The sequence below is a fragment of the Peromyscus californicus genome, unplaced genomic scaffold, assembly GCF_007827085.1.
Source record: "Peromyscus californicus insignis strain IS unplaced genomic scaffold, ASM782708v3 Scaffold_8__1_contigs__length_139910024, whole genome shotgun sequence".
NCBI classification, from domain to species: domain Eukaryota; kingdom Metazoa; phylum Chordata; class Mammalia; order Rodentia; family Cricetidae; genus Peromyscus; species Peromyscus californicus.
In genome coordinates this window covers 129,642,690-129,655,368 of record NW_026294606.1, presented here as the reverse complement: position 1 = coordinate 129,655,368, position 12,679 = coordinate 129,642,690, and the positions used below count along the sequence as shown (strand labels likewise).

General features: G+C 42.9%; 1 protein-coding gene across 2 annotated transcripts; it reads right to left on the bottom strand.

Moving 5' to 3' along the window:
* Positions 1-311: 311 nt before the first annotated feature.
* Positions 312-11,649, bottom strand: Znf330 (zinc finger protein 330). 2 transcript variants are annotated; one of them, XM_052728443.1, is made up of 10 exons: positions 11,517-11,649; positions 10,367-10,497; positions 8,679-8,698; positions 8,132-8,202; positions 6,615-6,694; positions 4,737-4,863; positions 4,203-4,307; positions 2,798-2,844; positions 1,591-1,708; positions 312-1,224 (listed from the first exon to the last, which is right to left on the bottom strand). In XM_052728443.1, exons 2-10 carry the CDS (start codon positions 10,484-10,486, stop codon positions 956-958), a joined length of 957 nt encoding a protein of 318 aa, XP_052584403.1. In that variant the 5' UTR covers positions 10,487-10,497; positions 11,517-11,649; the 3' UTR covers positions 312-955. The 2 variants fall into 2 exon arrangements, with proteins under 2 accessions (XP_052584403.1, XP_052584404.1); XM_052728444.1 differs by lacking the exons at positions 8,132-8,202; positions 11,517-11,649 and having other exon boundaries at positions 10,367-10,484.
* Positions 11,650-12,679: the final 1,030 nt, after the last annotated feature.

Here is a 12,679-nt window from a genome sequence, read left to right as displayed (position 1 = left end):
TCTCCCTGCCATGACGGACTGGATTCTTCTGGAACCATAAGCCAAAATAAGCCCTTTCTTCTTGAGTTGCTTTGGTAAGAGTATTTCGGCAGAGTGGCAGAAGAGAGGCTGAGGTATCCTAGGTCACTGTTAATGCAAGTAGGAACTAGACGTCTGTGCCAGGGACCATCAGTTCCCCACTTATCACCAATTGTGTCATGTAATTAATCTCAGATTTCTGTCCCAATATTAGGTCCAAACTTTACCAGTTTATAGAAATACTTAAATGCTTAACAAAGTAAGCTGATAAAACATACCAAGAACTCAGTATCGAAGGTATTCAAGTATAATACTAGATTTATTTTAAAAATGAGATTCCCTGGGTGAAGCATCAACAATACTAGTCCTGGCATTATGTGTATGAAAGCAGCTAGATTTCTGTCAGTCACTGAGGCATTAACCAGCACTGGTGAGCACATACAGTGTAAGAAAATGAAGATGTCAACCGCTAACACAGACATGACTACTTAGGACAGCATGAATGGTCAGTGAAAATTCAGAATATAACATGACTATCATTGTATGGATAGAAAGAAAAGGAAGAATACAGTAATTTTACCCGTTACACTTTGTAAAATCAGATACATGAATTTATAAGCAGTGCTTTTAATAAAAACAGCAATTTAATTTCAAATAAATATATTTCCTTTCTTTTCCTTCATCATGTATTTTATATGTAACTAACTGGTAAAACCTACCAGATGATTGAAATCAGTAATAATCCAATCCATGATACTCCATTTGCCTTACGCTTAACTTATTTTTCTTACACTAGAAGTCCAGTATCAGTTCCTATAAACTGCCAGAACCTACTCCTGGGCCTAGTGTGACTAGCCGTTTGGACAAGACCAAGGGAGGGAACGTCTGAGCATCTCATGATTCAGCTTGTTCTCCCAAGTGCCGGCGGGAGCTGCTCCTAGTTCTCCTGCTCTTCATAGTGAGCATAACCACTGGCATAGGTCCTTCCTAAGTTCAAACTAGTAAACAGATCTGAGGACTCAGCATCTGAGTCCTTCCCATCTTCTTCCTCCTCTTCATCCTCTGCTTCTTCATCCTCCTCCTCATCATCATGGTACCCAGTATCTGCATACTTCTCAGATGACAGGTTCTTCCAGTAAGAGTCATACCCAGAAGCTCCATCTCCCTCTTCACCTCCAGTCTGTCTGCCAAATTTCAAAGAGCGAGCTACAAGAGACAGTCACATACATGTCATCGATTAGTGCCAATGCTCACACACCCCACTGCCATGGGATATACTGTTACACTAGTGCTTACTCTTACATGAGAAGGGAAATATTTTCCTAATTTCCTCAGAGAAGTCTACACAACACAAGCACAAATAACTGAGGCAAACATCAAACCTCAGTGAATATTAGTACGTTTCTCATACCAAACTGAGAAACTGTACCACACATTTTCCAAGGCTATAAAATCCTACTTGCTTATGACAATACAATTATCCTTTCAATCAGAAAGATAAATTACACACACACACACACACACACACACACACACACACACACACACACACACACACACATCAAGCCTTACTTGACATGCTGAGATCCTTTGTCTCCTGAGTTTCATGTCCACATTTTGGGCAAGGAGGCTGTTTCCCTTTTTCTTGCTTAAACACCTTGCTCCTTGTATGTTCGTCACAGAAACAAGCCTGTACAGGAGAAGCAGAAAGAAGCCAGTGTTTAATTTAAAAGATATAAGGAGACACCATTCAGTGTGACAGGAAAATCTGAACATACTTTTGTCTGAAGCAGAGTTAAGAACTGGACAGGACTAGACACACGCTCTTGTTTCTGATTTGGACTTTCTAAAGGGAAATGGATTTTGCCAGGACTAAACACAAGGCAGACACTTACACAGGAGGACATGGAAAGTGGCTTATCTACTTATTCATACTGGAGGTCCTTGATAACAAAATGGTGGGGAGTCTGTTCATCTTGAGGGTACACCACCACCCAACTAAGAGTAGAAAGAAAACTTCAAGGCCCTAAGTACTGAGAGAAGTGCAGAGGGCCACTGAACCCTGTGGGATCTTAGCTGACATCGCGAGGTGAACAGGGTAGTGAGCAGGAAAGACAGACTAGCACAGAAACAGCCCAGGCAGACACGAAGAGCTCTACAGAAAGCCACCCCACAGCACTCAGCAGAACTGGGAAAGAAGGAAGACAGGAGATGGACAAGGCTACAAACAAGAAATGTTTCTGAGAGAAATAAGTTCTCTGGTGATCTCTGCCCAACAGGAATGCCAGAGATAGCCTAAAAAGACACTATGGAAATCTTCTCCACCCAGACTCTTCTAAGCAGGAACCATGTAATCCATAGCCCCAGGATTCCAGTCACGATGCTCTCTACAAACATAAGGCTCAAAAACCACTGCGCTGGGCCCCTGGGGACATGTGGTCGAGGAAATACTACAGAAGTGGGTGGCCAAAGGAAAGCCACTGAAGTCACTGACTTCTATGCCACAATCTCAAAACTAACAGAACTAGCCTGGCTCAGCAGTTTAGGCCAGGAACCTCAATACTCAGAGGTGGAGGCAGAAGAATTATTGTAAATTCAAGGCCAGTCTGAACCATACAGTAAGACCTAGCATCAATTAGATAACTAGTTCATTAATTAATTCAAGAAAAGGCCACACAAGTTTTAAGTTCCATATATCTTAGTGCTAAAGCATCCAAGGCCTAGGGCAAGAGTACAGGTACTCAAATCCAAGTCTGAATGAGACAGCAAGGAGGCACACCTTACAGCGGAGACAGGAATGCTGGCCAAGTCGGTTGCAGGAAACGCCTGTGAAAGACAAGAGCCATCTTAAAATCCGGCCAGTTACTCAGGCCTTGCACATTACTTCTGTCACTTCTGAATCCCAGATGCTCTCTCAATGGCATCAAAGCCCAGTAAGTCAGTTGCTGACCTGCAGGGTTCAAGTACTATAAACACACAAAGCACCCATGCTTCCTCCACAAATAGTTTTATTTCTATCCCACACATTCTACAAAAGCCTAAAAGGGTGGGGGGCGGGTGCAATATACTTTGAAATACTCTTGTGAAAATTTCTAAGTAAATACTGAATTTTACATACAGTGTGCAGTACATATCTCAGATCAGCAACATAGCAACTAAAATCTGTAGATGAGTGACAGAGTTAGCATCTCCCCCAGAATGAGAACCATACAATGGAAGTGAATAACTGAGAATGTCTGTCTTTTCCCTAGGGTCGTCAATACCAGGCATCACAGAATAACATTTTACATATACTCTCATTTCAATTAGCCTTTAGAAATTATCTATAAAGATAATTCTATTATTATTAAACCAATCAGTTATGTTGGTTTTCAACTGGAAAATGCAGAATTGTAGGTACAGGTTAAATACAGACCTCAGATGCCCAACCAAATGTAAAGTGAACTCTCCAGGGAGGAAGCCCGAGTCCCCACACTTTCAGAGATGCATGAGGAGGGGGCACTTACTGAGGGCATTGAGAAAGGGGAGGAAAGGGCTGGGCTTGCTCAGGAGATGTGGTGAAAGAAAATGGCACCCAAAGCTAGTGGCATTATTAGGACATGAGGCATTGTTGGAGTAGGTGTGGTCTTGTTGGAGGAAGTGTGTCACTGTGGAGGCGGGCTCCGAGGTCTCCTTTATGCTCAAACCATGCCGCCCAGTGAGACAGACCACTTCTTGTTGCCTATACAAGATGAAGAACTCTCAGCTACCTCTCCAGCACCATGTCTGCCTGAACGCCATGTCCCACCATGACGATAATGGACTGAACCTCTGAACTATAAGCCAGCCCCAAATAAATATTTTCCTTTAAAAGTTGCTGTGATCAGTGTCCCTTCACAGCAATAGAAATCCTAACTAAGACAGTATAGGAACCTAAAAGTGAAAATGCCAGCCGGAAATACAGAGGACCAGGAATGCTATAAGAATATCAATGTCTGATGAAGGCCGAGAAATGAACTGCCCAGCCAACATACCACCATTATCCTCATAGAAAAATTTGGAGCTAATGTTTGGGATTTTTTTTTCCTATAAACAAAATACACACACACACACACACACACACACACACACACACACACAAAGAAATAGCATAAAAGAACTTACTCCAGAATCCCAGGTCCAGAAAAGCTAACAAAACAACTTACATTTAAATGTCTCTGCTTCTAAAACTTGGCAGCTGGCTTGATGCTCAAACTGATCATCTTCACAAAGAAAATTATGGCAAAATGAACAGCTGAATATTCTGCCTCCTGTGAGATTAAAATACTCAAAATGTAATATCACAAACTTAATAACTTTAAAAATTCTTACCCACATAACTTTTCAAAGATAGCAACTAATTTCAGTATATCAATGTATATCAAAGTTGCGCGGCAACAGCTAAAATAAAGCTGGTGACATACTTCAAAACGAACATTAACTATGGCCTCTACTACCTCCTTCCCACTTACAGAACATCACAGGCTAAGAGAGGCTGCCTGTCCTCCCCCAAACTCCCCTCTACCTGCTAGGGTGAAAGGTACTAGCACTTCCTAATACTGCTGGTACAATTATATCAGTGTATAAGATAAATACCAATTATATTAGTGTAAGATTTGAAAGAATCTATATGGAGAAAGATCACATACAAGCTAGCATTTACTTGTAACCAGGTTTAATGTTTGCACCTAATCACTTACCATGGTCCCATACCCCTCGCTCACACTCCACACATTCCGCATCAGTGAGTGGGCAGGCACAGGCATGGGTGCTAAGACACTTCCTCCCGTGGCAAACCCAAGCTTCACAGAAGTCACATATTGCACCCTGCAACAAAGAACAAGGGTCTAGAGCAGCTACCACAGGGCCACTGCAAACACTAAGCAGAGGAACAAAGGCCAGCAATTAGAAGGAAGGATCCGGAGCTGTAAATGTAGAAACCTAACAAGTATCTCTCCTTGATCAGACAGCATCCTAGCAGGAAAGAAGGAACTCTCAACCAGGTAATCCAGACTTTAAAGCAGGGAACTCTCCTCTCAGCCCCCACACATACCTGAGGAGCAAGGAAGGGTAGCAAGTGGTTACCAGCAAAGAAAGAACAGGCAAATGACTCAGGCCTGAGGGAACAACGTTGTCCCAGAGAAAACCCCAGATCAGGGAAATCACCATCAACAATATACATAAAACCAGGATTACTTTCCTCACGGAAAAGTGACCTGGACATGAAGCATAAATGACACTGCAGAATGTAGCAAAACTCACAGCTCATATTTAATGTCTCTTAGTGAAAAAGAACAAAGTACATCAAATAATCTATTTCTATTTATGGTACTAAAATTCCTTCTAAAACCTTATCTAGTAAAGATAATGTATAACTAATAGGTACTTTTTGTCAAATTTAATGTTTAAAACAAATTAACCTTAAGTTCTTTTGAAACTTATTTAACCAAAGGCTTGAATGTTGGTGAGGGTCTGACAACTGGGAATTTCTTTTGTGAAGCCTGTGGAACAGTTAGAAAGGTACAATGGCACCTTCAGTTGGGTGACCTCTAAAACGACAAAGAAAGTGCTGTCATTAGGGAAACGAGCTTCACCCCTCCTGGCTAGCTCTCACAGAACCGGAAGGTGCCGTCACTCCACTAGAGGCGGGTAAGATGAATGATTAATCTTACCCAGATACAAATCTTCTAAGCTACAACAGTGACGGTCTTGGCATGACAAGGCCACTGGTGCAATCATGGCAGGAGTATTATGGGAGTAACCAACTATTCCTGCTTGAATTTAAAGCCTATCCCTGTGCCTAATACCTGGCACTATCATCAGGACCAAAAGTGACTTGAGGCTACATAGGTCATAGGTCATACCACTATTATTCTGCTAAATGGACACTCTTAATGACTTATTGCTATATACATAGATAAATCAGTGTGTCTCTCAAACCTCATCAAAGAAGCTTCTGTTCTTGCAATAAATGGTAATTAACACAAAGACCAAAAACTGGTCAACATGCAGAGACTGTGGAGTGCAGAAAGGTATCTATGACATAAGCCGACCTCCAAGGCTCAGGGATCTCTAACAAAGACAGGGTTTAGAAGCCAGAGGTGGTAGAAGACTATAAGGAAACAAAAGTGTACCCCAGACACAATAGGGTAGTCACACACAGAAAAATCACAACAACTTTGGACAGCATGCACAAAACCTGTGCACGAAGCTCAAAGCCAGCAAGATCCTTGCATGGAGGGGAGAGGTGAGCACAAAGAGAAGCAACTGGCATTTGATAGCTTCTGGGAGAGGAAGAGTCAATTTTCTTTAAGGGTGTGACCTTTGGTAGGCCGAGCATGCTCCAGGGCAGGCCTTACACTTAAAAGTATTTGGGCAACATGAATTGGACTCAATGAGTTAAAAAATAACACGAAGTTGGATGGATAGATCTGGAAAGAGGTGGAGGCCAATATAATGGAAATATATTGTATGAAAATCTCAAGGAATTAATAAAATTATTTTAAAACCCATTAAGATACTAGTTAAAATGGCTTTATCTTGGAAACCCACTCCACTAGACATGACAAGGGGCTTACCACCATTGCAAGGCCAGTACTGTAGACGCCAGCATGCTTGATGACACAGTCTGAAGACTTCATCATGCACTTGGTTTTTCCTGGTGAAAAAATATACATGCGCACTATTAGCCCTACAAATTAGTACATACAAGAAAGTGTTCACTAATTCCTCTTTGATCTAGCCCAAGAGCCTCTGGAAATAATATTTTAAAAAATTAAAAAATGAAACCAGTGTATTTTCCCACTTGAGTAAAAAAGCACATGGATATATATCTCATTACCTGAATCAGATGATCTGAGATTAGGAATTTATTAATCTATAAAAGCTGTTATATAATAATTTATATGCAATATGCTAATTCATACTTGTAATGAAATCAGAAGTTCCAGGTTATGCATTATAATTCAATGATCATTTTGACAGTTTCAAATCTTATAAACTTCAAGTGAATCAAAACATTGTAAAAAGCACACTTTAAAATGAATTTTATATTCATAAATCACAATAGAAATAGCCTGGCTTGGACTTACCAGTTATTTCTTGCCACAGACTATCAAAAGGCACACCAAATGATTATAACCCTAATTGTTGCACTTAAGTTTATCCACATATAAAAATCACAACATCCTGAAAGATACTTATCTACAAATGACTAACCCCAACCCTGCCAAGAAATCTCTTCATCAGACATTATGTCAAGATTAGTGACCACATATTAACTGCCCACCAGACTACAGAATGGAACACGAGACAAACAGAAGATGCTTGGTTGCTGGTATCTTGTTCCCTGAGAAGCAAACTTAGGTAACAGGAACTGAAGAGAAAGAGAAACTGGACACGGGGCAGCAGCTACCAACTGATCCGTGACATATGAGAGTCTGCAACAGAAAATGCATCTCAACACAGCTCTCTCTACAAAGTCCAAGCCTAGAGACACTGACAATGCAAGGCTTGCCTTTTGTCCTTCCACAAACGTGTTTTCTCAGCCTGCATTCACTTGATTTAGTACAACAAAGGCAGGTGAGTGTTTGATCTACAGGTTCTCTTTTCCACTAACGGCAGAACTCAACCAATGACCTCTTGGAAAACTAGAACTATACTAGAAATATTCCATATGTAACCCTAATCACTAACCTGCCGCTCTACATAAGTATGTATAAATGGGTACCCCCAAAGTGCTCTATTTAAACCACAGTCTAAGTAAGGAGGGCATGTGTTCAAGATAAACACTGAGGGTAAATCTGAGGAAAGGTGACTAGGCTCCCTAAGCAAGTGGTTAGGAGCACATAGTAGATGTCCCCCAGATGAGAGTAATCTGGCAAAGACCACAACACTCTCAATGTAAGTGTTTTCTGATCAGACGTGTTAGCATGCTAACAGTCTGTGAAGATCACTGAGGAAACACCAATCTTTCTTCTCTAAGAAAGACCATTTAGTTTTATTTGGAATTATTTTAGGGAAATAGCTCCACCTACACTTGACAACTGCCAGATAAACATTTGATAAAAACATGCCTTCATAGTTGCATACTTACCACACTGTGCACATATTGGTAACTTCTGAACAGAATTACAAAAATAGCAAAATGCTCTATTCTTCTGCCGCCTTGTCATGTAAAACAAAAATTTTAAATAGGGTCAATTTCAGACAAAGGAGAGACTATTTTATTGCTGTGCTGGTTAGTGTTTGTCAACTCCACACAAACTAGAGTATCTGAGAAGAGGGAGCATCAGCTGAGGAACTGCCTCCATCAGACTGGCCTGTGGGCAATGTCTGTGCAGCCTTTTCTCAACTGCTAACTGATGGAGGAGGACCCAGCGCGGGCAGTGCCAGCCCGGGCAGGGAGTCCTGGGCTACACAAGAAAGGTGGCTGAACTCGAGTGTGGAGGCAAGCCAGAAAGCAGCATTCCTCCACTGTCGGCAACAGCTCCAGCCCCAAGGTTCCTGCCTTGAGCTCCTGCCCTGGCTTCCCTCAGTGCTGGATGACAAAATAAACCCTTTCCTCCCCAAGTGTTATATCACAACAAGAAGCACACAAAGACAGTTTCACACAGAAAGAAAAAGAAATAAAGAAAATTTACCTCTGACACTTGTCACATTCCTGTAAAAGTTAAAAGATAGCATTAATTTTCTGCTGGCTGAAAATGGAAAATTTACTTACATTATAAAGACTATTTTTCTTTCCCACATTAAAATGTAACTGATTCTACATCCCAATTCCAGCTCCAGCCATGTGTACAAGCTCTTGTACTCACGCCACTAGCAAAGGTAAACAAAAAAGTTACACTGTGATCCACAATGGGAGAAGCCATGCTACAAAAGTTCAACATCCTGGGTTTGCCTTTGGTTGTTTTAAAGAAACCAAGTCCTGTACAGAAAACACATACAAGTCCTTGTTCAATTTCCTGTTTTAATTAAAAAACATCCTATTTGTCTACATTGAGTGGACGCTAGAAATACAGAAGGACACAAAGTAATAAAGATCACAAACTATCTACATTGAAATGGGGCCACCAAGCTCCCTAGCCTGCTCTACTCTTCAGGGTCAAGTCACTATCAATCTTTACCCAAATATGTTCGACACTCTTCTCCATTCCTTCATTTATGCTAATACTTTCCCTTTTCTCTCTTCCTGCTGAACACTCTAGTAAAGAACAATATTCTCTGTAAGCTGCACTCCCTCCCACACACTCAGTTTTACTCAATCCTAAGTAGTAGTAAATAAAGACAGCACAGGACTGTAACGTTACTGAACTGCTTAGCAAGGTCTACTCTCATACATGCACTTACGTACGCTAGTCACGTAGCTGTCTGTTTAGCACCCCTCTTTTCTGAAAAGAACCTGATATTCACAATACAGTTCCCACTGTCACATCTGTACTGTGAAACCTGACCCTCTACACCATAAATATCAGTCCTGGGACAAAAAAGGACTCAAACCCAACCTCTGAGAAGTCTTTCTTCCTGTGACCTCCACAAAGTGATAAATGCACGCTACAGAAATCAAGAAGGTAAACAAATAAAAGGATGGCCATCCTTGGAGGCGCAGGAGCAAAAGAAGAGGAAGCAGAGAATCCAGGCCCCAGCTGTCCCTCGCTCTTTTACACACTTTCTTGTTCCCGCTACTTGGAGCTACTGCTCCAGTGAACTCCTTTTCCCTAAGGCTAAATTGTGTTTCCATCATTTATAAACAAGTCCTATAGACACTAGGGAATTCTAGACTTGTAAAAGAGGCACTCGATCAGCCATTAATGTTGCACCAGAGTCCATGCAGGGCATGTATTCCGATGAATAATAAACATTTGCTAAATTAAGTCTTGTAAATAAAGCATTTCAAAAAGTCATACATTCTTCAAGACCAACCTGCTTAGCATGGGCAAAGTTAGTTAGGAAAATGGGATATGTCTAGAAATCAGGGTGCTCAAGCAGGAAATCAATGAGTGAAGAACGCTAAGAGAAAATGATGAAAACCCAATGAATAAGATAAGTGAGTTAAAGAATATAGAAAAGCTGGAACCTCTCTCTCAGTTCCTATTATCCATTCTCCTTCAATATCTATTATCAACAGTATATGAGGTAATAGGCCACGCTTCATAAATAATATACAATCTAACAACAACAAAAAATCATTGTTACTCAGTAAAAACGGTGACCAGGCCTCTAACAGGTGTCACACGTAGTGAACGCATGGGTCATCTTCTCAGATTCTTCTACGGTGCCACCCAGCTGTGCCTTTCACCCACTAGCTGCTGTCTGAAGAAGCTCTTACCATGGAAGCATTGCACGGGTGCTTCGCTAAGTCCACAGTACTTCTCGATGCTCTGAGCTGCTTCTCCCGCTCTCGGCGGTTCTCCGCCTTCTTCCGCGCACCAGTCTTCTTTTTCGGCATTTTCCCTCTTTCTAAACAAGAAAACAGACTCACTTACACAGTGTTTACACTCTCCTTAAATCGGAAACTCACCTCTGTCACTTTTACAGTCACACATGTCCCAAGCCGTTAGGCAACACTACACACACACACTACCCCGCCAAAGGCTTCTAAATTAAGACCCTCCTCTGCACTACCAAACAGCTCTAAAACAGCACAGGCAACAAAAGAACTCACCCTAAAGCCAGAGTGCTTTTTCACTCTAAAGTTAACTATTCTGCTCTTCATTCAAAAAAAAAAAAAAATGCAGCATTAATAGAAAACGACTACAACACTCACTTTGTGCCAAGTTGAAATCAGCATTCTGAGATATAGAACCACATCCCTACTGCAGCCACCCACGCAGCATTGGACAGTGTACACTCTCGATGCGATAGTATCTAAATAAAAATCCAGCAAGCCAAGCACTAACTGCAGAGCCAACCCATTTTCTCTGGCGAGATTAAGAACCACGGTTGCTTTCCCTGTCTGTCGCTCCTGCCTAAAAGCAGCAACTTTAACAGGCCAGATGCTTCGGAGTCTGTTTCCCATACACACACCACACCTTACAAAACTGGTTTCCAGCATTCAGAAAAACTACAGTATAGAAAACCAGGCCTCTGTTTCCTTATTCCAAAGCCCGATCCTTTGGGCAGTCCTAAGAGCTAAAGAGTGGTTAATCATCGTGGCCAAGCCACGGGACTTCAGGCAGTATTTAAAGTCTGGAGCGTGGGGCTGAATGAGAGACCACGGGTGGCCCATTCTCGACCCACTGGGGCATCTCAGACCTAATTTTTTTTTTCTCGAACTTGTTTCTGGCAACGACGTGGAAATTCTTTGGGCTCACGCTTGGACTCTAGCGACAGGAGAGCCGCACCGGGTGGCGGGGCTCTGGGAGGCCTGGAGGCGGGGGCGCGGGGAGACCCACGCGGCCCGCCACCCGCCCGCGGGTCGCCACGCTCGGGGTCTCCGCCCCCCACGTCGCGCAGCCTCGCGGGGACGCGCCGCTCACCGCAGTGGTCGAGGACGCAGAGGCGAGTCCGACCCGCGGGCCAGAACTCGGGGAGAGCGCTCCGAGATTCCCGAAGGAAGCCACCGAACGTTCCCGACAGCGGAAGCGGGACCGGATGTCCGTCCGCGTCAGAGCGCCCAGACTGTACACGTCACCGGAAGAATCCAGCCTGCCCCGCCCACTTCTGTTTGCTCCGCCCTGATCCCGCCTCCTCCCGCAGGAGGCGGGGAGGGGGAGGGCTCGGCTTTGCCTTCCCGGAAGTGGACTTGCGAGGAAGGGAATAGGCTCCGGTGGTTTGAGAAGGAAAGTGGAGGTCAGAGGGCGCAGGATCTCAAGCCCTGTGGTGTCTTATTCTAATTTTATGATTTTACTCAGAGGAACTGAAAAATCCAAAAGGAGGATAAAGATGAACTCACAAAAAATTTTGAAAGAGGAAAATGAATTCGCTAGCAATTTTTCCTGATTCTTTTGGAATCCTTCCCACTGTGTGACCCTGACAAACCTCCCATGTCACATCTTGTCCTTTATTGTTTTCCGAGCCTCATAATGAAAGGAAGCCTGGCCTTGAACCCATGACCCTCCTGCCTCTGCCTCTCAGTGCTGGGGTTATAGGCATGCGCACCAGAGACCGTGTTTGATTGGTTCTCTCACAACCCTGCCTTTCTGAGTTTTGAGTTGTCTCTTGGTTTCCCTCTGTTGTGTGGATTCTGTTCAATTGTGAGCAAATCCTCCCACGTTCCCGGCTCTGTGGCTGAGATCTGACCACACTTTCCCACAAGACTGCCTGCTTTAAATAGCATGAAAGGGGGCTTTCTCCTCCCTTATCCCTGGAGAGGAGGTCCTTGACCTTGCTCCCAGTACCACACGTGATTATCACTTACTGTCTGTCACCCTCTATACTTGAGCTTGGCTATTTTATACTCATCCATATTTCTGCCCTTAGCCTTATTCACATCCCAGGGGAGGACTTGTCGTTTTGGTCTCTTGATTTCTTCATTCCCATCTGCTATCACCTTTGCTACACTCCTCAAAGTCACTTGGATGACCACACCTAATCTAAATTCCAATGCTTTTGCTTACTAGCCTCCTAACATTGCCATTTCCCTGCCGAAATTCTCCTTACTACTGGGGACTTCAAATCTCTTTGTTCTCTATTCTCTTAT

Excerpts from the sequence above, each read along its gene's own strand:
- Znf330 (XM_052728443.1), bottom strand. The coding sequence starts at position 10,486 with ATGCCGAAAAAGAAGACTGGTGCGCGGAAGAAGGCGGAGAACCGCCGA. Across the intron at positions 4,864-6,614 it reads GTACTGGCCTTGCAATGGTG|GGTGCAATATGTGACTTCTG; the intron begins GTAAGCCCCTTG and ends TCTTTGTTGCAG. Across the intron at positions 4,308-4,736 it reads GCGAGGGGTATGGGACCATG|GAGGCAGAATATTCAGCTGT; the intron begins GTAAGTGATTAG and ends TTAATCTCACAG.